General features: G+C 33.7%; 3 protein-coding genes and 1 pseudogene across 8 annotated transcripts; all 4 read left to right on the top strand.

Annotated features, from left to right (window-relative positions):
- Window positions 1–1,574: 1,574 nt before the first annotated feature.
- On the top strand, window positions 1,575–4,395 carry LOC146908450 (vestitone reductase-like). Of its 2 annotated transcripts, none has more exons than XM_085725902.1 (4): window positions 1,575–1,769; window positions 3,218–3,751; window positions 3,874–4,063; window positions 4,153–4,395. In XM_085725902.1, the coding sequence occupies exons 3-4, from the start codon at window positions 3,906–3,908 to the stop codon at window positions 4,292–4,294; spliced, it is 300 nt and encodes a 99-aa protein (XP_085582028.1). In that variant the 5' UTR covers window positions 1,575–1,769; window positions 3,218–3,751; window positions 3,874–3,905; the 3' UTR covers window positions 4,295–4,395. The 2 variants fall into 2 exon arrangements, with proteins under 2 accessions (XP_085582028.1, XP_085582027.1); XM_085725901.1 differs by having other exon boundaries at window positions 3,218–3,742; window positions 3,860–4,063.
- Window positions 1,649–3,750, top strand: LOC146908451 (vestitone reductase pseudogene; annotated as a pseudogene).
- A 1,490-nt stretch (window positions 4,396–5,885) lies between the features above and the next one.
- LOC146908452 (vestitone reductase-like) lies at window positions 5,886–13,962 on the top strand. Of its 5 annotated transcripts, none has more exons than XM_085725904.1 (5): window positions 5,886–6,145; window positions 6,718–6,895; window positions 12,538–13,065; window positions 13,168–13,369; window positions 13,482–13,962. In XM_085725904.1, the coding sequence occupies exons 2-5, from the start codon at window positions 6,775–6,777 to the stop codon at window positions 13,615–13,617; spliced, it is 987 nt and encodes a 328-aa protein (XP_085582030.1). In that variant the 5' UTR covers window positions 5,886–6,145; window positions 6,718–6,774; the 3' UTR covers window positions 13,618–13,962. The 5 variants fall into 5 exon arrangements, with proteins under 5 accessions (XP_085582030.1, XP_085582032.1, XP_085582029.1 ...); XM_085725906.1 differs by having other exon boundaries at window positions 12,541–13,065; XM_085725903.1 differs by lacking the exon at window positions 5,886–6,145 and having other exon boundaries at window positions 6,712–6,895.
- A 1,926-nt stretch (window positions 13,963–15,888) lies between these two features.
- Window positions 15,889–22,564, top strand: LOC146908453 (vestitone reductase-like). Its single transcript, XM_085725908.1, has 4 exons — window positions 15,889–16,117; window positions 19,927–20,451; window positions 22,131–22,323; window positions 22,421–22,564. The coding sequence occupies exons 1-4, from the start codon at window positions 15,997–15,999 to the stop codon at window positions 22,560–22,562; spliced, it is 981 nt and encodes a 326-aa protein (XP_085582034.1). The 5' UTR covers window positions 15,889–15,996; the 3' UTR covers window positions 22,563–22,564.
- The last annotated feature ends 2,168 nt before the right edge of the window (window positions 22,565–24,732 follow it).

A 24,732-nucleotide genomic window follows, 5' to 3' on the forward strand; every position in this document is an offset into this window, starting at 1 on the left:
AAAGTATAGACACATGTAAGAATTAAAAAAAAATACCCCCCTTACTAATATACAAGTAAAAATACAGACACGTGTATATATTAAAAAAAATAGATTCATGTATTAATTATTAATATATGAGTAAAAATATAGACACATGTATAAACATAAAAGATGTTTGTATTAATATATGAGTTTTTTTTGTGGTGGCCGGGGTTTAAACCTCAGACCTTGCATATTTTTATGCATTGTCCATACCAACTGAGCTAAGCTCCTGAGGACAAATTAATACATGAGTAAAACTATAAAGTAAACTAATAAAAAAAGTATATAAAAAAAAAAATTGGTGTGGCACTTGCCAAATCCGTCCTTGCCAACAATAGAAGCTCACTTTGATTTCTACAGGCCACTATTTTCTTATCCATGTATTTCCTTCCTATTTGTTAAATAGGCTTGAATCTCATCCTAAAAGTTAGTCTAAAAGATAAAGGTACTCAAACATATTTTTACAGACAAGAATCCAAAAATCTAACCCGAGAACCTGAACAATGTGAAACTAATAACAAACTATAAACAACTTCAACACTATTCACAACCAAATTGGCTGAACTATTCTAACAGAGCATTGCTATATATCCTGAGAGAATGTGTACCGAGTGAATCGCGAAACAACACTAGCCAATAAACTTGCTTGTTGGCCGGAAAACATGGGAGGTAATGGGGCAATTTTTTTTGCAAAATGCTTGTTACAGTGAATACAAGCCTCATAACCCATAAAAAACCAATTCCTTAATTTTTGCTAACTGATGTGTGTATGTATGTATGGTCAGTGGAGCCTGTTTTTTTTTTTTTTTTGGTTACCACTCAAGTTTTGCTATTGTGATGCGTTCGTGAGAAATTTTCTTGTGAGATAGAGCACCATTGAATTCTTTTTGGATGATATATGAAGTAGCTATCGTGAAGTTTTCGTTGGATTTCTTTCGATAGCAATTTCCATTCTAACACAAAATGTAACGCCTTAGGCTTAGCTAGGTATGGAAATTTACACAAACAGTTTAAATAATTCTTTACATATTTCTTCTAGGCATATAATCCTTTAAAATGCAACTACATATATAAAGATGTGAGCTCATGAATCACCGTATCACACCATTAAGAGTATTTCATTGGTAATTTATACCTAAAACTCCAAATCAAGACTTCTACTCTCTGAAAAGAAAAACAGAACCAATGTCATTTAGAATCAGATGATGTGACTTTATGGCCGATGATATAAAGTAACTGAAAACAAATCAAATACCATTTTCCACCTAGAGGAGCAAGTAATGAATCACCATATCACACCACCTCCAATTAAATTTTTAATTTAGGAACGTGCAATCGGCAAGGAGAAATATGGCCACAGAAATACAAACTGATTGAGTCTAGACTAATTAGACAAAACAACAAATTGATGTGGTCCTAAGCAACTTGCTTAGTGTATGTATAGGTCTTGTGCTTGTCAATTCCTCCACTGTCTGATAGCTTGGTTTAATTTCCAACAATCAAAAACATTAGATCTGTTTATATATACATTTCAATGTGCGACCATCAACATTCATACAGAACCAACAAAAATAAAAGTGAAGTGTGAAAATATATTTTGCAAGAAGAGTGAGGTAAACTGGTAATGCAAGAAGGGAAAGGAAGAGTGTGTGTGACTGGAGGTACAGGGTTTATTGGTTCATGGATTATCAAGAGACTCCTTGAAGATGGTTATGCTGTTAATACCACTGTTAGATCTAATCCAGGTAACCCCTTAATTCAAATGTTGTTGTTGAATCTTGATTATATATTATGTAACCAAAAAAAAAATTTAAATTATATTATTTATTTTTCATATTTTTAAGTATCTAATTTGAATTAAGCTGTACATAATATTGTTAAATTAATTCTTCTTAAAAAAAATATATATATTCTACTTCGATTAGAAAAGGTTAATGTACCCGGAGAAAATAGAGAGAAAACATATGTCCCTAAAAAACATTTGAACTACTTTTATGAATTAACAAAGAAAACATAAAAATAGAGTAAAAAATAGAATATAATAATATTTAATTTTGTTTTTAGTCCTTCTAAAATTTTGTTTTAGATAAAAATTAATAGTGTAAAAATCTAATATAATGGTTTGAATCTTGAACATTTATTCTAATCATAACTTTTCGTTGTGGCTCAACTCATCATCTAAATTGTCTAATTTCGACACGAAGATGATTAGGGAATGTATATTGTATTTTTTATACAAACTTTTATAATATATTGTTGTGAATTCAAACAAATAAATCACATCAATAAAACTATATGTGTGCAACAAAGGAAGTAGTATAATCAATGAACAAAGTAGCCTTAAGCAACAATAACAACAAACAAACTTAGATCTAAGTGTGAAGCAACACTACAAACATATTCAAAGCAACAAAGATAAGAAAGAAGAAAAAGAAAACACATAAATATTGTTTATCCAGTTCGGTCCAATAAGACATACTCTAGGGAGAAAACAACTCTCCGATCCACTATGATAAAGAGTGATACAAGTAGATTACAAGAAATTAAATTACAAGCTTACAAGTCACCCACACTCACAATGAATCCTTAGAGAAAACACTAAATGAAGTTTTTTGATCATTCCTCTTGAGATCTCACTACCCAAGGTGTTTACAAATATTTCTCAACCCAAGAAAAAACTCTCACCAAAGACACCTAGTCCTAAAGTTCCCTCCTTTGGTTTTCCTATCTCTTGAAGCTCCCTAAAAAAATGAAGAATTGAAGCATTATATAGTACCTAGAATATCCTGAGAAATCGTTCCACGATTGGCACCCATCGTGCCACGATTTGTTGTTGGTACACCAATACAGTACTAACTTTATCTCTTAATCGTGCCACAATTTCATGCATAGGTGTCACGATATTTCCAATAGCAAACTCCGAGGAAAAGAATCAAAATCGTGCCACAATTTTTCTAGAACTTCAACATCCAATTTTGAGCCAAATTTCAACATATAAAATCTCGCCCCTGTCTTCAAATTTTTTGGATCCGTTCCTGGTCAAACACATATTCTCATCCCTATATTCTTAGGTTGTTTTGTCAACCTCTTAACTAAAATTCAAATCACGTGCCAATTTTTTTTATTTGTTGTTATTAATATTATTGTTTTCCATGTAACGATAGATATGTAAGCGAAATTATACAAATTGCAGGGCAAAAGAAAGATGTTAGCTTCCTCACAGATCTTCCAAATGCAACCCAAAAGCTAAATATTTTCAATGCTGATCTTAGCAACCCAGAAAGTTTCAATGCAGCAATTGAAGGGTGCATTGGAGTATTCCACACAGCTACTCCAGTTGATTTCGAACTGAAAGAACCAGAGGAAATTGTGATAAAAAGAACCATTGATGGAGCATTAGGAATTCTAAAAGCATGCAAAAATTCAAAGACAGTGAAAAGAGTTATTTACACCTCAAGTGCTTCTGCTGTGTGTATGCAAAACAAAGAAGAAGAGGTAATGGATGAAAGTTATTGGAGTGATGTGAATATTCTTAGAACTTTGAAGCCTTTTGCTTGGTCATATGCTGTTTCTAAGACACTAGCTGAGAAAGCTGTTCTTGAATTTGGAGAACAACATGGTTTGGATATTGTGACTCTAATACCAACTTTTGTTGTTGGACCTTTCATTTGTCCTAAGCTACCTGGATCTGTCCATAGTTCACCAGCTTTCTTATTTGGTAAGTGAAGTTTCTTCTTACCATGTTTCCCATTGGTTCTTGGATTATTGTGAAAGTATTTTCTTGATTGTTTATTTCTTAAATTGATAAAAATTAACAAATGGAATTTGCATGCAGATGATATTGACAAGAATCCATTAGTGCTTTTGTATCTCGTACCGGTATGGTGCATGTTGATGATGTGGCTAGAGCACATATATTCTTACTTGAACATCCTAATCCAAAAGGGAGATATAATTGCTCACCATTCATTGCAACTATTGAAGAAATAGTTGACCTTGTTTCTTCCAAGTATCCTGAACTTCAAATGCCAACATCCAAGTGAGTTCTACAAATTAATTAGTTACATTAATTTTTGTGAGCTTTCTTTTGTTGTTACTAATATTATTCAATGTATTTTCATCTTCTAGAGAGCTTATGGGAGTTAAAGGTCCTAAGTTTCCACATTTAACCTCAAAGAAACTCGTGGATGATGGATTCATGTTCAAGTATAGCCTTGAGGGAATGTTTGAGGACGCAATTGAATGTTGCAAGGAAAAGGGTTATCTTTGAACCGTGAAGTTAACAAGATGATTGATAGTAATTAATAAATCACATGCTGTTTGACATGTACCTCAACCTATATACATGGACTTATTTGCATTAAACACACAGGGTGTGTTTGTTTGAAGTTTACCAAATTCATTCCCAGGAATAACATTCCTTGGAATATAAAGATGGGAAATTTATTCCAAGGTATTTAGGAAAAATATGTTTGGTTAACTTTATAATATTCCTAGGAACCATAAAAATAGGGATATAATAGGTAACTATTTATGAATTTATTTCCATCTCCATGGGAACTTTATTCCCACCCTTTTCCTTGGGAAAAATTTTCTATTCCCAGGAACATTTTATACCCGGGAATAAAATTTAATAAACTTGTAACAAACATAGGCATACATATTTCTATCATTTTATTCCCGGGAATCAACAAATATAACTTGAAACAAACACACCCACAATCATATATACATTTTCCGAGTTAAGTTGTAAAGTTGATTTAAATTGTTCCCGCAAGCACAGTTGACTGAAACATTGTATTATACAAAATGTTTCTTTTAAGGTCAGCAATACTCAAGTTTTATTGCCATTGATTTAATATTAACCAATTGAATGGTCTAGATGCAAGAAGGGCGGCTCCTCTTTGTTGAGTTTGGTGTTAAACTATACTCCTTTCTAAGACGAGCCGTCTGAGTCTGCGGTGCATTTGTTCCTTTCATGTCCTTCCTTCTTCCCAGTGTGGTATCAGGTGTCTAGGTGGTTGGGTTGGGTTTTTGTGATGCCTTTGGGGCTAGCCCAGCAGTTCCAGGCTTTTACGGGTCTAGGAGGGGGAGGAAAGTTAGGTTAGGTTTGCTTCTTGTTTGGCATGCTGTTATTTGGACCATTTGGGCGTCCTGGAACGACCTTATCTTTGTGGTGGTTTACTCAGAGAGGAACCCGTGGTGGACAAAGTTAAACTCTTAGCTTGGAAGTGGTTCCAGGCTAAGTGCCTTGCTAATCCATGCTCTCTCTATGAGTGGGAGGTGCAACCCGTCCTGTGTTTGAGTCGGTAGGGGTTTGTGGTGGTTGGTTTTCCTGGGGCTGCTTGTGGGGTTGGGTGGGGTTGTATCTCCCCTTCCTTCCTGGTGTGACTTTCGGGTTTTTCTTGTTGTTTTTTGTGTTTGCAGGTGTTTGCTGCTGCGGTTGGCTCTCAGCTTTTTGGTGTTTTCTTTTGTTTATTTTGATGTTTTTGCTTCTTTAGGGGTTTTGTTGGGGTGCGCCTTTGGCCTCGTCTGTGGGGTTTGAGGTGTTCCTCTTTGCGGTGATTTGGTGGAGTAGCGCTTGTTGGCTCTACTGTGAATATTGTTCTAACTTTTATTTTTCCTATGTGTATATGTGTGTATATATATATATATATATATATATATATATATATATATATATATATTTTCCCATTAAAAAAAATTAGTGGTACATAGGAAACACCATGCATCCCCCACTTTTATTTGATACTTGACGGTAACTGTTAGAATTTCTTCTAATATTTTGTGGGCTGCAATCAATTGTTGTTTTGATTTTAATAAAAACGAACTGATGTTGTGATCCATTTGATGATGCTTAGGCCCTAAAGAAAGTGATCAATAGATAATGGGCTTTCGAGCACTTAATCTGATTTGTGTAGAGACATAGTGTAGGCCCAAACACTACGCCCATGATGGGTGGTGCCTAGGGTTGCACGGTTATAAATAGAAAGGTTAGGTCCCCTTTGCCATCACTCTGATAATACGCTCATTAGTGGTTTGCCCCATCGACAACCCTAGAACCGGAGCACGTGAAAGGCAAGAAAGACTCAACCATGACATCGGACATCGGTACCGACAAGTAAGTGTGTTCTATCTCATATAATATTAATTAATTTTCTTACAGTAACATCTTAAAAAAAATATATATATGTCGGTAGCATTAGTTCAACTTTCTTGAATAGTTAGTTATTTTATCCTTCCATCTCCAATTAAATTTTTAATTTAGGAACCTGCAATCAGCAAGGAGAAATATGGCCACAGAAAATTGTCAATCAATGATATCAATGGGTGGGGCATTAGAAATACTACAAAGCTGACTCACTCAACACAAACAAATAGAGAGGAAGATAAATTTTACAATCACGTACATCAAGAGGCTTTTATAGGCCAAATAATTATAAAATACTTGATCACCAAGAAACTCATCATGAAAGCATTCATACAGTCCACTCATTTTCTTTAATTTCTTGATGTCTAGACTAATTAATTAGACAAAACAAAAAACTTGATGTGATCCATAAGCAACTTGCTTAGTGTATAGGTCTTGTGCTTGTCAATTCTTCCACTGATGGCTTGATTTACTTTCCAACAATCAAAAACATTAGATCTTTTTATATATACATTTCAATGTGACCATCAACCTTCATACAGAACCAACAAAAATAAAAGTGAAGTGTGAAAAAATATTTTGCAAGAGTGTACGTAGTAATGGAAGAAGAGAAAGGAAGAGTTTGTGTGACTGGAGGTACAGGGTTTATTGGTTCATGGATTATTAAGAGACTCCTTGAAGATGGTTACGCTGTTAATACCACTGTTAGAGCTGATCCAGGTAACCCTTTTTGAAAGTAAAAAAAACTATAAACTAATAAACTACATATTGTTATTGTATTTTAATGATATTATTTAATTTTCATATTGTTTTTTTTTTGAAGGAAATTTTCATATTGTTTAGTATCTCATTTGAATTAGAATTAAATTGTACATCGTATTATTAAATTAATTCTTCTTCAATTGTTATTAAAAAAAATATCTTCTTCAATTAAAAAAAATTAAATTACCTTCTTAAAAAAAAAGTTAAATTACCCGAAAAAAATAGAGATAAAAAAAATATGCCACTAAAAGACATTTGAATTAACCAAGATAATCTGGTTGTGGAGGATAGAGAAGTTGGTGATTGGAGATTAACTTGTTATTATGGCTTTCCTGAACGTGCCCGTCGTCGTGATGCTTGGGATTTACTTCGAGAGCTGCGGGATATGTCATCTCTTCTGTGGTGTATCATTGGAGGCTTTAATGACTTGTTGTCTCAACAAGACAAAGCTGGTATTCATCCTCATCCTAATTGGTTGTGTATGGGTTTTCGTGAAGCGGTTGATGATTGTGCCTTATCCGATATTAAATTGCATGATCACCCATTTACGTGGATCAAGAGTCCAGGTACCAATCGAGTGCTGGAAGAAAGATTGGATATGGCTATGGGAAACTTTGAATGGCTGCAACATTTTTCAGAAGTCAAACTTACAAACTTGCTTACTTCTCACTCAGATCACTCTCTGATACTGCTTGATACTATCCCTACGGTTCGTCAGAGGTATAATTACTCTTTTAAATTTGAAAATAGTTGGCTCTTAAAGGACGATATTGAGGAGGTGGTGGTGGATGGCTGAGGTGGTACTATGGGGTTGGAGCTCGGTGATAGAGTTGTGAATTGTTCTACGAAGTTGCAAGGTTGGGGTAGGAGGAAAAGAGTTCGATTTAAGGAAGAAATTAATCAATGTGTTTGTATTTTAGAGGAACTCCGTGCTCAACCGAATGGTATGATACATACGCAATACATATCAACCCGCGAGAAGCATGCTCGACTACTTGTACATGAGGAGGCCTTTTGGAAGCAAAGAGCAAAAATGCATTGGTTGAAGGAAGGGGACATGAATACTAAGTTCTTTCATACATCAGCGATAACCCGTGGCAAAGTGAAGAAGGTTAGTAAGCTCCGCACGGATGATGGGAGGATGGCTACATCCCAAGAGGATATGTGTAATGTGGCACAAGATTATTTTGAGCAATTATTTTCTGCGAATGTGGGAGTCCATGAACCAGTGCTGGATTTGATGAGCCAATGTGTTTCGATGGATGACAATATAATGCTTACATCACCTATTACAAAGGAAGAATTACGTCAAGCCCCTTTTCAGATGCAACCGGACAAGTCCCCATGTCCAGATGGTTTTAACCTAACATTTTATTAGAGATTCTGGCATGTGTGTGGTGATGATATTTTTCAGGCAGTGGTTTCTTGGTTGGATCGCGGTTATTTTCCTACAAATCTTACATAAACAAATATTTGTTTGATCCCGAATTGCGAAGACCAGGATAATATGAAGGATCTCAGGCCTATATCTCTTTGTAATGTTTTGTATAAGATGGTGTCGAAGTTGCTCGCTAATCGACTAAAACGTTGTTTGGATAAATGTGTGTCAGAGGAGCAATCAGCGTTTGTTGAGGGCCGCTCATACTGGACAACACGTTAATAGCTACTGAGATAATCCACTCAATGAAGAGGAAGACGAAGGGATGGCAAGGGGAATTGACTCTCAAGATTGATATTAGCAAGACTTATGATAGAGTGGATTGGGGGTTTCTTCGTGGTGTGCTTAGGAGAATGGGGTTCAGTGAGAAATGGATCCAATGGATGATGATGTGTGTTAGTTATGTTACTTACTCGGTGCTTATGAATTTTGACAGGGTGGGGCCTATTGTACCCGGCCGAGGGTTGCGCCAAGGTGACCCGTTATCACCATACTTATTCATATTGGTAGCTGAGGGTCTCTCGACTCTAATGCATAAGGCACTTAATAGTGGTGATATTCATGGGGTACAAGTATGTCGCGGTGCACCAGTGGTGTCCCATCTGTTGTTTGCAGACGATTATTTCTTGTTTTACCGGGTCAATGTGGTGGAAACACAACGTTTACTCACTATTCTTAAAAGTTATGAGGTATCATCTGGGAAAGAAATTAATTTATCAAAGTCTGAGGTGTTTTTCAGTCGCAATATGAGTGGGGCGGCTCAGGAGGATTTGTCACGTATTATTGGTGTCCGACATGTGATGGGTACCGAAAAGTATTTGGGATTACCTTCAATGATTGGTAGAGATAAAAGGTTTGTTTTTCTTTTATGAAGGATCGTATCTGGAAACGAATAAATACGTGGAGGGGACGAGCATTATCGAAGGCAGGTAAGGAGGTTATGATCAAATATGTGTTACAATCTATTCCTTCATACATAATGAATATTTACCTTCTGCCGAATTCAGTTATAGATGATATTGAGAAAATGATCAATGGGTTTTGGTGGGGAGGTAGGAGTAACAACCAAGGGATTAAATGGATGGCATGGGAACGTATGGCATGCCCCAAAGAGTTTGGTGGAATGGGGTTTCCGAATTTCAAAGCTTTTAATCTCGCTATGGTAGCTAAGCAAGGATGAAGCTTTCTGTCTAAACCTGAATCTCTGGTTGCTAGAGTTTTTAAATTGAGGTATTTTCCCCGGTCTTCTTTTTTGGGTGCTAAACTTGGTAATAACCCATGTTTTGCTTGGCGAAGTATTTGGAATTCACGTCAGTTACTTTTATATGGGTGTAGGTGGACAGTTGGACATGAGCAGCATGTCAGCGTGATGAATGATCCATGGGTTCGAGGTGTACGTGGTAGCTGGATTAAATCCCCACAAAACCAAAGTGTATAGTTTACGTGTGTCTGATTTGATAGCTGACGAGGAACGAGTTTGGGACATTGCTAAGATTGAATCTTTGTTTTCAGATGATATGGTGCAAGCTATTCTCGACACACCACTGTTTGCGGAAGTTCAAAATTATAGAATAGCATGGATGATGGAACGTAGCGGGAGGTATACTGTTAAGACTAGTTATTGACTGGCTATGATGGAGTTGGTACACACTGATCGGTTCCATGTTGAAGGAGAGTGGCATAGAATATGGAAGGTGAATTCCCCTCATAAAGCATGTAATTTGTTATGGAGGATTTGCAGGGGGTGTGTCCCGACGCGTCTCCGACTACAATCGCGGCATGTACAATGTGACGTAATCTTCCCCTGGTGTGATACGACTGTTGAGGATGATTGACATACTTTTGTGGGTTGTACGGTGGCGTGGGAGAGTTGGTATTGGGTAGGACTATCGACTGTGTTGCAAACACGAGTTGGAACTAAGCGCAGACTGGCAGATTTTGTTTTTGACATATGTTGTTCAGAAAGTCGAGACATTGCTGGTCGGGTGGCTTTACTTCTTTGGCAAATTTGGGTTGCACGTAATGATGTCATTTGGAATGACGCTCATCATACTTCAACAAGCATTGGAAGGACAGCACTAGATGCATGGCAACAATGGCAAGAGATTCATAAACAGCCCTCACCACCGTTTGTGCAACACGGGCAAAATAGAGTGCAAGGTAACAACTCAGTATGGGAGAAACCGTGCGAGACGTGGTTGAAGTGCAATGTGGATGCCGCGTTCCATGACCGTAACCATCTTACATCGTTTGCGTGTTGTGTTAGAGACTCCCGTGGGCAATTTATTCGGGCTCAAACGTAATGGCAACGTGCAAATATGACAGTGTTGGAGGGGGAGGCAGTAGCCTTACTCGATGCCATTCACTTTGCTGATGTGAACAGATGGGATCGGGTTGTCTTCGAGTCCGACTCAACTACTCTAGTGCAAGCTTTATCGTTTCCAGGCCATGGTGATTCGGAATTCTATGTTATTGTTTCTAGTATTATTTATCAGTTATCTTTACATTCCAATTTCGAGGTGAAGTTTGTTAGGAAACAAGCGAACATGGCTGCTCATGCTTTAGCTAGGGCGTCCTGTTCTTGGGCTAGTTACCGTATTTTTTGATTCTTATCCTTCTTGTATTGAACATTGATTGATTAATGATAATAATTAACTCTGCTTTGGTAAAAAAAAAAAGACTTAAATAAGGTTTTGGTCTTTATAGATATATCATTTTAATATATATCATACTTCTTTGTTAGCCGTCTAAATTTTTCTTCATTTTTAAATGTTTTCGGTCAATATTTTTCATCCTTTTTTTAAGTCAACTCATAAGTATCCTTCAAAATAGATAAATTAAAGTATCCTTCAAAATTCTAAATTATTTTTAGCAGTCAAGTTTAGTAAATTATAAAAATTTCTCTTGCAAAAGTTTAGAATTTTTAAACATGAACAGTACACACGAGTTAACTTTAAAATAGATACAAAAAATGTTAATAGAAAACTTTTTTTTAAAGGAATTATTAGAAAAATTTGAATGGCTATTGTTTGAGAAAAAAATGAGGGATTAAAAATGAAACATATTTATAGGAATTAAAAAATTATTTAACTCTAATGATAAAAAGTATTTTTTTTTATATATTTAAATATACCGATGTGACATGTTTAAATAAAAATTGTCTGTAATCCAGTCTTTTTAGATGAACACAGTGGTACCTTGAAGTTTGGTTGGATATGTATCCATGATCTAATTATACAATGTTATGTCATTTTTTGTATTAATTTATTTAAAGATAAAATCAAATTTTAAATGAGTTATGCATGCATGTGGGGTACGAGTACCCAACCAAACTTCATTGTATCTAAGATCTTCCCGTCTTTTCAGCCATATTTCTAAAAATATACTTAGGGTTTGTATTTGAATGAAAGACTAATCTAACTCTAGTCTGATTTAGACAAAGATATTCATATAATAGACCTTATCGTTTCTCATCCAATATATTTTTTAAGAATATTCTCATCCCTATACTATCAGTTATGAAACACAAATTCCGACATAGACACCTGACATGACACCGACACAGACACGTTGACACCACTAATGTAAACAACATAGGACACTGACACCACTATGTATATATTATTAATTTATTTATAAAAGATATAAACTAAGAATCAAAATACATATATATGCATCTAACTTGAGCAATTTATTTCATTAAATAAAGTTCTATAACAAGATACAATAGTATTTGATCTTTATGTATCCATCTACCATCTAAAAATTTAAAAATGTGTTGTAATCAACTTTAATGTCTATAACCCCTCCTTAAATATTTCTCATACATCTTTAACTCTTGAATCTACGGTGTGTGGAAGCAGAGAAAAAAATTCAGATATTTGTCTAAATTGTCTGACAAAGTGTTATATAGGTGTCGGACACAAGTCCAAAGAGTGTTAAAGTAAAAAAGTAAACACTTGTTTGACACATATCGTACGAGTGTCATATGGTGTCGAGCACCGCGACACGTGTAATCCTAGAGATGTCCGTGCTCCATAGACCATATATTCTTAGGTTGTTTAATCAAGTGTGAATTTTGGTTATTTGTTGTTATTAATAGTATTATGTTTTCCATGTAATGAATCTAACGATATCTATGTAAGCGAAATTATGTAAATAGCAGGTCAAAACAAAGATGTTAGCTTCCTCACAAATCTTCCAAATGCAGCCCAAAAGCTAAATATTTTCAATGCTGATCTTAGCAACCCAGAAAGTTTCAATGCAGCAATTGAAGGGTGCATTGGAGTATTCCACACAGCTACTCCAATTGATTTTGAAGAGAACGAACCACAGGAAATAGTGACAAAAAGAACCATTGATGGAGCATTAGGAATTCTAAAAGCATGCAAAAATTCAAAGACAGTGAAAAGAGTTATTTACACCTCAAGTGCTTCTGCTGTGTATACGCAAGACAAAGAAGAAGATACAATGGATGAAAGTTATTGGAGTGATGTGAATATTCTTAGAACTTTGAAGCCATTTGCTTGGTCGTATGGTGTTTCTAAAACCCTAGCTGAAAAATCTGTTCTTGAATTTGGAGAACAACATGGGTTGGATATTGTGACTCTTGTACCACCTTTTGTTGTAGGACCTTTCATTTGTCCTAAGCTACCTGGATCTGTTCATAGTTTACTAGCATTCTTATTTGGTAAGTGAAGTTTCTTCTTACCAAGTTTACCATTGGTTCTTGGATTATTGTGAAAGTATTTTCTTAAATAGATGAAAATTAACAAATGGAAGTTGCATTCAGGTGATATTGACAAGCATTCCTTATTGCTTGTATCTCGTACCGGTATGGTGCATGTTGATGATGTGGCTAGGGCACATATATTCTTACTTGAACATCCTAATCCAAAAGGGAGATATAATTGCTCACCATTCATTGCAACTATTGAAGAAATAGTTGACCTTGTTTCTTCCAAGTACCCTGAACTTCAAATGCCAACATCCAAGTGAGTTCTACATATTAATTACATGTCCTTCTCCATGTTAATAACTTGACTAAAATTATGTGATCTTTCTTTTATTGTTACTAATACTATTCAATTTGTGTTCATCTTCTAGAGAGCTTATCGGAGGTCCTAAGCTTCCGCAATTAACCTCTAAGAAACTCATGGATGCTGGATTCAAGTTTAAATATAGCCTTGACGAAATGTTTGAGGACGCAATTGAATGTTGCAAGGAAAAGGGTTATCTTTGAACCATGAAGTTATCAAGGTTATTGATAGTAATTGATCTTTCTGTTCAAAGGGCATGCATGCATTAGCAAATGATGACAAACAGTATTCAACATCAATTATCATAGTTGGATAGCTCCGCCTCCTCTTATGACCAAAAGGAAGGGAAATTAGAACAAAAGAGAGGTTGATTGTGACTCACGTTTATCTACATTTTAATGGATCCAAATAAATGAATGGTTAAATTCACTTCTTATAAATGGTAACATTTTAGTCACACTTTTTCCTTTTATATAAGTGGGATTATATGGATCCAAATAAATGCATGGTTAAATTCACTTCTTATAAATAAAAACATTTTAGTCACACTTGTGGGATTATTAGTCATCTCTTAGAAATATAAACATTTTTAGGGAAATAATTCACCTCTTTTCAACCAGATTTTTTTTCTTGCGCATAAACGAATCGAACACCTGATCACATGCTTATATGAGGCCCAAATCCCTTGCCACATGACCAATCCATTGTTGGTGATATTATTGTCTTTTTTAATGTTTATCAACTTTTCAATTCGGTAAGATTAACTTTTAGAGTGAAACCCTATTTTAGTCCATGTAAACCCCAACTTAGTTCAAAAATGAAAAGAAATAGTGTTAAAAAAATAAACCAATACGACTTAATTTTCATCTCTTTATAATATAATTTTACTCTCTTTATTTTTCTTTTTAAGTACATTTATGTCATTTTATAATACAAATATTTATTTTTATCCTCATATTTTTCATTTTCTCTCGTACCAAACTACTAATCATCTTATTATCTATTATTTTCATTTTTTCTTTCCTCTATCTTTCTCCACCGACTAAACAAACCGTAAAGAAGATATATGAACTAAGTTGTCCTAAGTTTATTTTTCTCATAGACTAAAAGTATTTTTATTTTTTTCTCGAAGACTAAATTGAGTCTTTTTCAAAGACTAAGGTTAATAAGAAGATGTGTTATTTTAATTTGTTAATTAGAAGATGTGAGTCGTTTGAAGTGAACCATTATTAGCTAGAGATGATGCATTTTAGAAAATAACAAAATTTATTCTTTTTATATTTTCATTGTTTTTTTTTAATATATGTACAATTGTTCATTTAAAAGATCTTTATGTTAAGAAATAAAATTGATACAAATTTTAAAAATAAAATACAAAATATTTAACAAAGTACCTAGGGCTTAATTTTCTTGCTCTCCTACAAAATGTTTGGTGTAACCAAAAAAAAAAAGTGTTCGGAATTCATTCTCAACATCTAGAATATATATCTTTTTTTATTTCTCATAGATTTCCTCTATTTGATATAATCTTATTGAAAGGGTGTCAAAACACTAAATATATCATTATTTATTAATTTTGTTAAGTCTGCAACAACTTAACCTAATTGTTTTCCCCCACTAATCCCTTATTAGGTTTGCAACAACTCAATCCTAAATATTTAGGGTTATGTGTGTTTGTTGCTATGGGCTTCGACCTTATATTTGCATATGTTATTTAAACTCACTCTTCTCATTTTTAAAATTGCTCATTTAAACCCAAAATTCACTCGCTAGAAACGGCAATTAACTCACGTTCGCTACTTATGTGTACATTTTATTTAATTATTTAACCGCGAAAAAATTGTGCCTCACCAATATTTTGAGTCCAGATCCGCCCCTGTTTTTAGTCCTCACAGGCATAAAGATAGGCTATGGTAAAGAAAGATTATTTTGATTGGAACAAATTTAAAGAAACAAAAGTAATATTTATACCACGGGATACCAATTATTTCATCTCTTATACTTTACTTTTATATATTACAGTCAATTCGACCCGTGCGGCTATAAACCGTATCTTAATTGTTAATATATGTCTGACTTATTTCACTCGACCGAGTTTCGGCTGCTATCTAAAATTAAAATCTAACATTTTACTTCTTCCGTCCCAAAATATAAACAAAAATGAATCAATATAAATTGATGTAGTTGATACAAATTTTAAATCAAATACGCTAACTTTTGTTGACTAATTTTTAGGCCGGAGGGAGTATCAATTTTTCTCTCGGTCATAGCTATTTAAGATTGTGACGTTCGGTCGGAAAAATAAATCCTTGTGAAGTTTAAAAGAACGTGCCAATAGAAAAGTCCTCTGAATTGTTGTCTGTGGAAATTATGAGAGTACATTTGAAAATAAATTCATGAGTGATGTAATATTGAATTTGTGTGTGTGGGGTCATAATAGTACACGAAAAAGGTAACCGACTGTATATAAAAGAGAGGTGTGTGTGTGTGTAGTGTACACTAAGAATAAGGAAGAACCAACAAAATTAGAAGTAGAAGAAAAAGGAAAAAGATTAAGCAAACCACGAAGGAAGAGTGTGGTAATGGAAGAAGACAAAGGAAGAGTTTGTGTGACTGGAGGTACAGGGTTTCTTGGTTCATGGATTATTAAGAGACTTCTTGAAGATGGTTACACTGTTAATGCCACCGTTAGAGTTCATCCAGGTCAGTAATAAGTTTTTTTTTTTGTGTCAAATAACTTAATAGTAAGAGTTCATACATTTTAAATATAGAGATGAGGTATTTGGGGTTTGAATCCATCCCCTACATATATTAAACGATGTCTCTACCAATTGATCTTCGAACTCCATTTCCTTATGAATAAATTAAATAATAACGAGTCCTTTGAATTTTCATTTTTTTTTCATGTACTTATAAAAAAGTAGTTTTTCGTGTTGCAAAATTGAAATTCTTCCTCCAATAATAAAAAGAAAAATTAAAATTCTTCCCTTCCTCTCTTCAACTCGCTGCCTCAGCCCTAAAAATAATGTAGGAGTGTTCATATCATTTTCATATTCAATTTAATATAATGTGCAGAAATGGATTAATAAACCCAAAATAAACAAGATAAAAATAGGAAAACAAATAAAACATTTTTTAAATGGATTGGACCAATTTTGAGTTCCTAAAGTGAAAACATATCCAAACAAAAAGTTAGCCATATTGTTGACAAAAAGGTGTCATGTCTTTTTTATAAATTATAAATCCAACAAATGCCGATTCATGTCTTAGTTCGTTGGAAGTATAGTAAAACTAGATATATAGAAAGAAAAAAAAAATTAGAGAGAGTTTGAGTGGGATCTATAGTAAAAAAATGTTGAAAGATATGTTTAGGTGATTTAGACAATATACACTGTGTTTGGAACAAGAGAAATAGAGGAGAGAGAGCAATGTGAGAAAGAAATAGGGAAGAGAGAGTAAAGCCATTGTGTATGGAACAAGAGAGATACAAGAGAGAAAGACTAAAAGTTGATGGGTTCCACATAAAAATCAATCTCTCCATTGATGTGGAGAAAGAGCTTCAACCTATGGTTTTCCATTTTAAGCCTCATAAAAGATAAAAATTAAATAATATAAAAAAAATCTGTTTTACAAGTTAAAGGATACTATTATCAATTTAAAATACAATTCTACTTCTCTCTTCTCTTTCTTTTTATACAAAACAATACATCAAATCTACTCTATTTTCCATCTTTTTCTCTCTTCTCATACTCTCTCTTACCTACTTCTCTCTTCTCAACTTCTCTTCCAAACCAAACACATACTATATAGATAGTAAAAAAATGATGAAAAATATGTTTAGGTGATTTAGACATAGAGAGAAGATACGGAAAAACATCAAGATAATATTTAAAAAGATGTAGAGATTAAGAGGTTAACGAGATTTTTTTTTTTTAAAGAAGGTTAAGGAGAATGTTAAATCGTGTTCCACATACATTGATTAAACAACTAAAAGAAATAAGTTTGTATTAAAAAGTGATATAATTATTACTTGATCAAAAGTAACTGCGTATATTTTCAAGATAAATTTTTTATTTTTGGATTCTTTAATCAGTGTCTTGGAGACATTGGTTAACAAGATTTATTAAGTTGAACCTAAGAGAAATGATATTTGAACATTATGTTTTTACTTTCTCTCTATTGCTTTGGTTTTTATGTCAATATCTCACTTTCTTTGTAAAATTTTGGTTGTATAAAAAATTGTCTTTTTTTTTTGTACAAAAAGAGGGCAGAGCCCAAGAAAAAGAAAAAGAAAACTAAGCGATTAATCAAACATTCTAGGCATGCAATCCCCAGAAATTGTCATTTAAATGAATGTTCAAATAACACAACTCTGAAGCTAAATATAGTCCGCGATAAAACATTCTATCATTATTTTATCCATTTAGTAGGGTTGTTGTTGCATAAATCCAACAAAATGTAAGAAAATTGATGTTCATGTTGCGAATTCGATGAGAAATCACACCAATAACAACTTGATGTGTGGAGCAAGGGATAATTAAGCAACCAAAATCAAAGTGTATGGAACAATTATACAAGCCAAAAGTAGAAAACAACAGGAGAAAAGAAGAGAGAACACAAAAGAATTTGTTGACCCAGTTCGATCCAAATTGACCTAGTCTGGGGGAGAGAGCAGCCCTCCGTTTCACTATATGATGAGTAACGTTACAAAAGAGATATCAATGGGTTACAAGAATAAGTCTCCCGCCTAATTCTACCCAAATCCCAACCTCTTCCCGTAACCAAGAGACTCAATCCTAATAGTGTTTCCCAAGGTGAATCAACCTTCAAACCCTAGTTTGTTGCCAAGAGACAAACTCTATACAAACCCTAGTTTGATTTCTAAACCCTTGTTTCAGCCCCTTCTATCTCCAGGTTTACACTGATACAATGTCTATATTTATAGTAAAAGAATCCTCAATAAAACTGGAACAAATCTAGGCCCGAAAATACGTTTCAGTTTTATTTTCTGCTGTCAAAATCGGCCACCGTGCTCACCAAATCGGCCACCGATTTTTACAGAACCAACAGACAAAAAAAACATAGTCCAAAATCGGGCACCGTGCTCTGAAAATCGACCACCGGTTTTCAACTTCCAGAATTCCAATTTCTTCAATTTTAAGGCACTTTCACAACAGTTCACACTTCTTAGTTCGCTGAAAAACACCCAATAATTACTCAAATGCCCCATCGACAATTAACCGCCGATGGCTCTTTATGGCGGCAGTTAACTGCCGATCCAAACATGTATACATGAAAATGTCCATCGACACTTAAGTGCCCTGGAGAGAAAAATTCTCACATCTTATGACAAAAGGACAAGGATTTTTCAGATCTGTTTGGTAGCTGAAACATTTATTGATTCTAGTAACAATTTTGTTTTGGTTTGGCTTGTGGAGAAAGAAGTAGAAGAAGCAAACCCATCATGGGAGATGGCGTTGCAGTGACATCTCTGCAACCATGATAGAAGCTCCACCATAAGATAAAAATTCAATGAATTTTGATTATATGAGTGAACTTTTGTTAGATGGCTGTTGGTTGGAAGCTTCTCCCGATGGATCTGAGTTCTTGCTGCAAAGTTCTCCTTTTTCAAATCCAATCTTTGACCCTTCATTCTCTTAGCCTGCCTTGGAGAACAACAAACCCTTCAGATTTTATGCTACACAGCACTTAAGTACCGATGGAGTTTTTCATGTGCACATGTTTGGATTGGCAGTTAACTGCCGCCGCAAAGAGCCATCGGCGGTTAACTGCCGATGAGGACATTTGAATAATTTTTGGGTGTTTTTCAGTGAATTATGAAGTGTGAACAGCAATTTTCAAATATAATCCCTATGTTCAATCTCTAACACACCCATCACACATGCATCCCATAGTGAGTGGTGGTCAAACAACATATATAAGATTATAATTTAGTATTTGACCAAAAAAATTAGTAGTAACATTTTAGAAATTTTTTAAAAATAAAAAATTAAAAAATTATTGTGTATATGTTTGTCATAATAAAAACCATTTTTTTAAAGAAATTACATATAAACGAGTTTAAAAAATTTCTAAAAATTGCTTCTAATTTCTAAAATACTATTTTGGTCGAATAACAAGTTATTATTAATGAGATCTCCATCGACAGATATTTATTCTAGTAGAAAAGGTTAGATTCTTACAACATAACAAATAAAGGTTCATATCTGAGTTGTAAGAGATGTTTGCATTTAATCTCTAACATGTGCCAAATATGATTAACTCCAGGGAAAAAAATTATGGAAGAAAAAAAACTAGCCATTATGACATCTCTAACTAGTCTTATGTTATAAAGAAAATTTTTAGCTGTTTTAATTATATGTCTTAATATGCATGAAGTGTTAATTCAGCGGTAAGAGTTTAACTATTAGTGCTACATTAATTATTGATAATTTTTCCTCCTCCAATGTATACTTGACCAACAAGCAATAAAATTGTGTTTCATATAACAGAGCGCAAGAAAGATGTTAGCTTCCTCACAAATCTTCCAGGTGCATCCCAAAAGCTAAAATTCTTCAATGCTGATCTAAGCATCCCAGAAAGTTTCAATGCAGCAATTGAAGGATGCAAAGGAATATTCCACACTGCAACTCCAATTGATTTGGAAATGAATGAATCAGAAGAAACAGTGACAAAAAGAACAATTGATGGAGCATTAGGAATTTTAAAAGCATGCAAAAATTCAAAGACAGTGAAGAGAGTTATTTACACTTCAAGTGCTTCAGCAGTGTATTGGCAAGATAAAGATGATGATGTAATGGATGAGAGTTATTGGAGTGATGAAAATCTTCTTAGAGATTTGAAACCATTTGCTTGGTCATATTCAATTTCTAAAACAATGGCAGAGAAGGCTGTTCTAGAGTTTGGAGAACAACATGGTTTAGATGTTGTGACTATAATACCAACTTTTGTTCTTGGACCCTTCATTTGTCCTAAGCGTCCTGGCTCAATTTATACCTCTCTGTCTTTGTTATTTGGTAAGTGTTATAATTTTTTCTAGTCCTTTTTTTCTTCTGACTATTATTTGTTGAGATTGTTTTTTCTTCTGCTATTGTTTCTGACTATGATCATTTTTCAACGGACTCAAATGGGATTTGAACTCCGTTTTTGAGGTTATAAAGTCAAGTTTTTACCACTAAGTTGACATCTAATGCATACTCCCACCGTTCCAAAATGTAAGCAAAAATGAGTCAATATAAATTGATATATTTGGTACAAATTTTGAATCAAATACATTAACTTTTGTTGACCAATTTTTGCTTATATTTTAGGACGGGGGAGTATTTGTTAAGAAGTTGAGTTTCACACTATGAAAAACCATCAAATTATCTTTGGAAATGAAAGAGAGAGAAGATAAAATTGGTCTTCAATGTTAGTGTATCTAATTGTGTGGATTAGGGATCAGTTGGTCAATTAGGTGATTAAGTGATTGTTGAGTATGACTTATAGGTACTGAGAAGTGATAAGGATTGAATGAGCGAAGAGAGTGAGACCTGCCCTTAAACTTGAGCCAAACATTTGTTGTGGGGACGACGTCCCCGCGGTACAGTTCAATGATGCTATAGTTGGACCGCGGTATTTAAATACAAGTTGGATATTGTAAACCATAATCTTTTCACTAATAATACAAATGAATTATAGAGAGACATACACACGATTAACCCAACTTCACTATCAAACATCTTGTGTTCTTTATTTGCGTTCATCATTTCTTTGCTCTTTTAATTTAGCTTGTTGTTCTAACGGTAGTCAACATGAATTGATTGTAATTTTTGCTTCAATTTTCAACCACTATATTTTACGACTTATCTTAGAAATCATGGTTAGGCCTAATACAACCGGCTTGTGAGGTGAGGATTGCCTCCACTTATAAACATATTGTTAGGCCATCTCCTATCCGATGTGAGACTCTTAACACACCCCCTCACGACCAAAACTATTGGGCTTTGTTCGTGGACATAAATGGTGGGTGGTCTGATAGCGGAAACCTGATGGCATGTGGCCTGATGGATTTTGAAGAGACTCTGATACCATCTTAGAAATCGTGGTTAGGCTTAACACAATCCCACAAAACCGACTTATGTGATGAGTATTGCTCCCACTTATAATTTATAAACACATTGTCAGACCATCTCCTATCCGATTTGACACTTTTAACAACTTATTAACCTCATCAAAATTGCAACTGGTTGATTGGAATGTGTAGTATATGTAATGTTTCTTTTGTAATAAGTATTGTCACAATCGTGAATTTTAGCTTTACTATGTCAACTTATAATATTTTATAAGTATTGTCATTTTCTTGAATTTTTCTATCTAATTCATCAAAACACTAAGTATCACTCCCAACACAATACTTACAAAATATTAGTGTGATACATATAAAAAAAACATTTGTTGGAAGATGTCAGGACCTTAAATGAATCTTAGTTTCCTTTAGAAAATTAGTTTATGCAGTTGTGTGGAAGAATACATTTGATTTTTTTAAAAAAAACAACAATATTAATATTGACCGTTAAAAAAAAGTATTGTCATTACTTTGATTTTCCCAATCTAATATGTAGAATTCACAATGGATACCAATAAATTCATTTTTAGGCATACCTCTAGTTTCATTGTAAAAATGCTAATTAAGAATAGAAAATGGATGTTGTAGGGGACAAGAATCCATTTGGCTTCTCTCGTCTCCATATGGTGCATGTTGATGATATTGCAAGAGCACATATATTTCTGCTTGAGCATCCTAATCCAAAAGGGAGATATAATTGCTCACCATTCATTGCAAATATTGAAGAAATAGCTCAACTTATTTCTGCCAAATACCCTGAATTTCATATACCAACACTAGAGTGAGTTCTAGTGTCATCTTTTATAAAAAAGATTTTTTATTAGATTAATGTGATATTTCCTTTTACTGTAACTAGTATTTATTCATTTTGTTCATAGGGAGCTGAAGGAAATTAAAGGTGACAAGCTTCCACATTTAACCTCAAAAAAACTCATGGATGCTGGATTCGAGTTCAAACACAGCCTTGAGGAAATGTTGGACGATACGATTCAGTGTTGCAAGGAAAAGGGTTATCTTTGATTTTTTTTTTTTTTGGTTACAAGGCTAAAAGGGTTATCTTTGATTAGAAAAAGAGCAATGCTATATCTCTAGAAAAATAACATCAAGAATTCTTCAAGAATAGAGAATAGCCAATCACAATGCACTATTTGCCACAATTCAAGGAGGTGTGGCTGAAAAATAGGAAGTGGACAAATAAATCATCCAATTAAAATTTGCCAACTATTTCTTGAAAAATTCTTGAAGCTATTTTTCTTGAGAAGTAGCATTTTCCTTAGAAAAAAGAACAATATGAGTTATCAAAGATAATAAAGTATAGTATTAATAAAGGTGATACATGATTTTGTTGGTGTAGCCTATTTCAATATACATAAATTATGTTCAAATAGTTTTTTTTTTTTCCCTAGATTTAAATAGCAGCCGTTATAGATATGCTAAAAAGTAGAACAATATCTTATTAAAATAAAAGAACAATTTAAACTGTTTTTTAGAGGAACTGTTTGAACTTTGAAGGGAGATAAATGCTTAAAATTTATAATCAGATGCGATAATATCACTTAAAAAAAAAAAGATGTGATAATATAATATATCATTAAACGCAATAAAAAAAATAGATAGACATATAAGTTAATGTCCGTTTTCTGGTTTTGAGTAATAATGGTAAATTATATATTAAGTTTAGTAGTAACTATATCAACGAACGGTGAAAAATGTATACATACGTTTGATCATTTTTAATTGTTTTGTCGTATAAAAAATATTTCATAAAGATTTAATGCATATATTCACGGAAAAAGTGTATGTATACAATCAATTGTGTATAATTGAGTGTGTGCAATAATGATAATAGTAATGATGAATAAGGGTACGTTGTTTACTTGTGTAGGAAGTTAGTTAACAAACTAAGTGCTTGTAACCGTTTTTTAACTAGAGTTAGTTTGAGAGTAGAGTGTTGTAGAATCTATAAATACACACCCTATGTAAGAATTGTAATTCAGTTTTTGTGTAGAACTAGTTTCTTGTTTCTTAAGCTTTCTTCCTTTCTTATTGGAGCTTTAATTCAAGCTTTAACATGGTATTAGTGCCCTACAATAGGACTAGGGGAGGACAATTATTGGTCAACCCGTATTTACCTGATCAACTTGATGCGAGTTCATGCATTCAATTCAGGTTAAAATGGATCATGTGTGTAACGTCTAATCTTAAGGGTTTGTGAAAATTAGAATTTAAGCCAATGAATACAACGTCTCTTCGTGTTGAAAAAAAAATTAATAATAATAATAATAATAATAATAATAATAATAATAATAATAATTGTCCACAAATAGAATAATAAAATACATGACTAGTTTCATCCAATTGAAATTTTTTAAAGGAATAAAAGTTTTGAAAACTAGGCATTTAATAACTAATTCGAAGATAAGAGTACGATGTAGACAGTGTGTTTACTTATTCCCAATCCACTAACCTAATCTAAAATAAATAAGGAACTCGTAAGATGTCGAACTCCTTAGCTCCCAACGTCCTCAACTTCTTGCACCTCGGTCTATAAATCTGAAAATAACACTCTAATGAGATACAAAATCCCAGTGAATAATACACACAAATTTTCCCTCAAAAAAAATACACCCAAATTTATAAACGAGTATTGTTCTCAGCCGGCGCGGTAACCGGAAAAATCTACCATTTTATCAGTTTCTTTCTAAACTAGTCTTTAAAATATACATAGTTAATACAATTAAATCAATAAAAAAAACATTATAATAACATTGTTATATGAAGCATTAGCTCATCTAATATGGGGTACAAGACTCATCCATATGGAGCACATAGCTCATCTGGGTAAAAGTAAGTATGGGGTACAAGACCCATCTATATGGAGCATATAGCTCATCTGGGCAAGTAACTATGGGGTACAAGACTCATTCATATGGAGCACAAAACTCATCTCATGTGGAGTGGAAGACTTTTCTATATGAAGCACATAACTCATATGGGTAAGTAATTGTGGAGTACAAACTCATCCATATGGAGCACAAAGCTCATCTCATGTGGAGTACAAGACTTTTCTATATGAAGCACATAACTCATATGGGTAAGTAATTGTGGAGTACAAAGACTCATCCATATGAAGCACATAGCTCATCTGGGTAAGTAATTGTAAAATACAAGATTCATCCATATGGAGCAC

Source organism: Medicago sativa, chromosome 7, assembly GCF_051527215.1.
Source record: "Medicago sativa cultivar Bolivia chromosome 7, Bolivia_mono, whole genome shotgun sequence".
Classification (NCBI taxonomy): domain Eukaryota; kingdom Viridiplantae; phylum Streptophyta; class Magnoliopsida; order Fabales; family Fabaceae; genus Medicago; species Medicago sativa.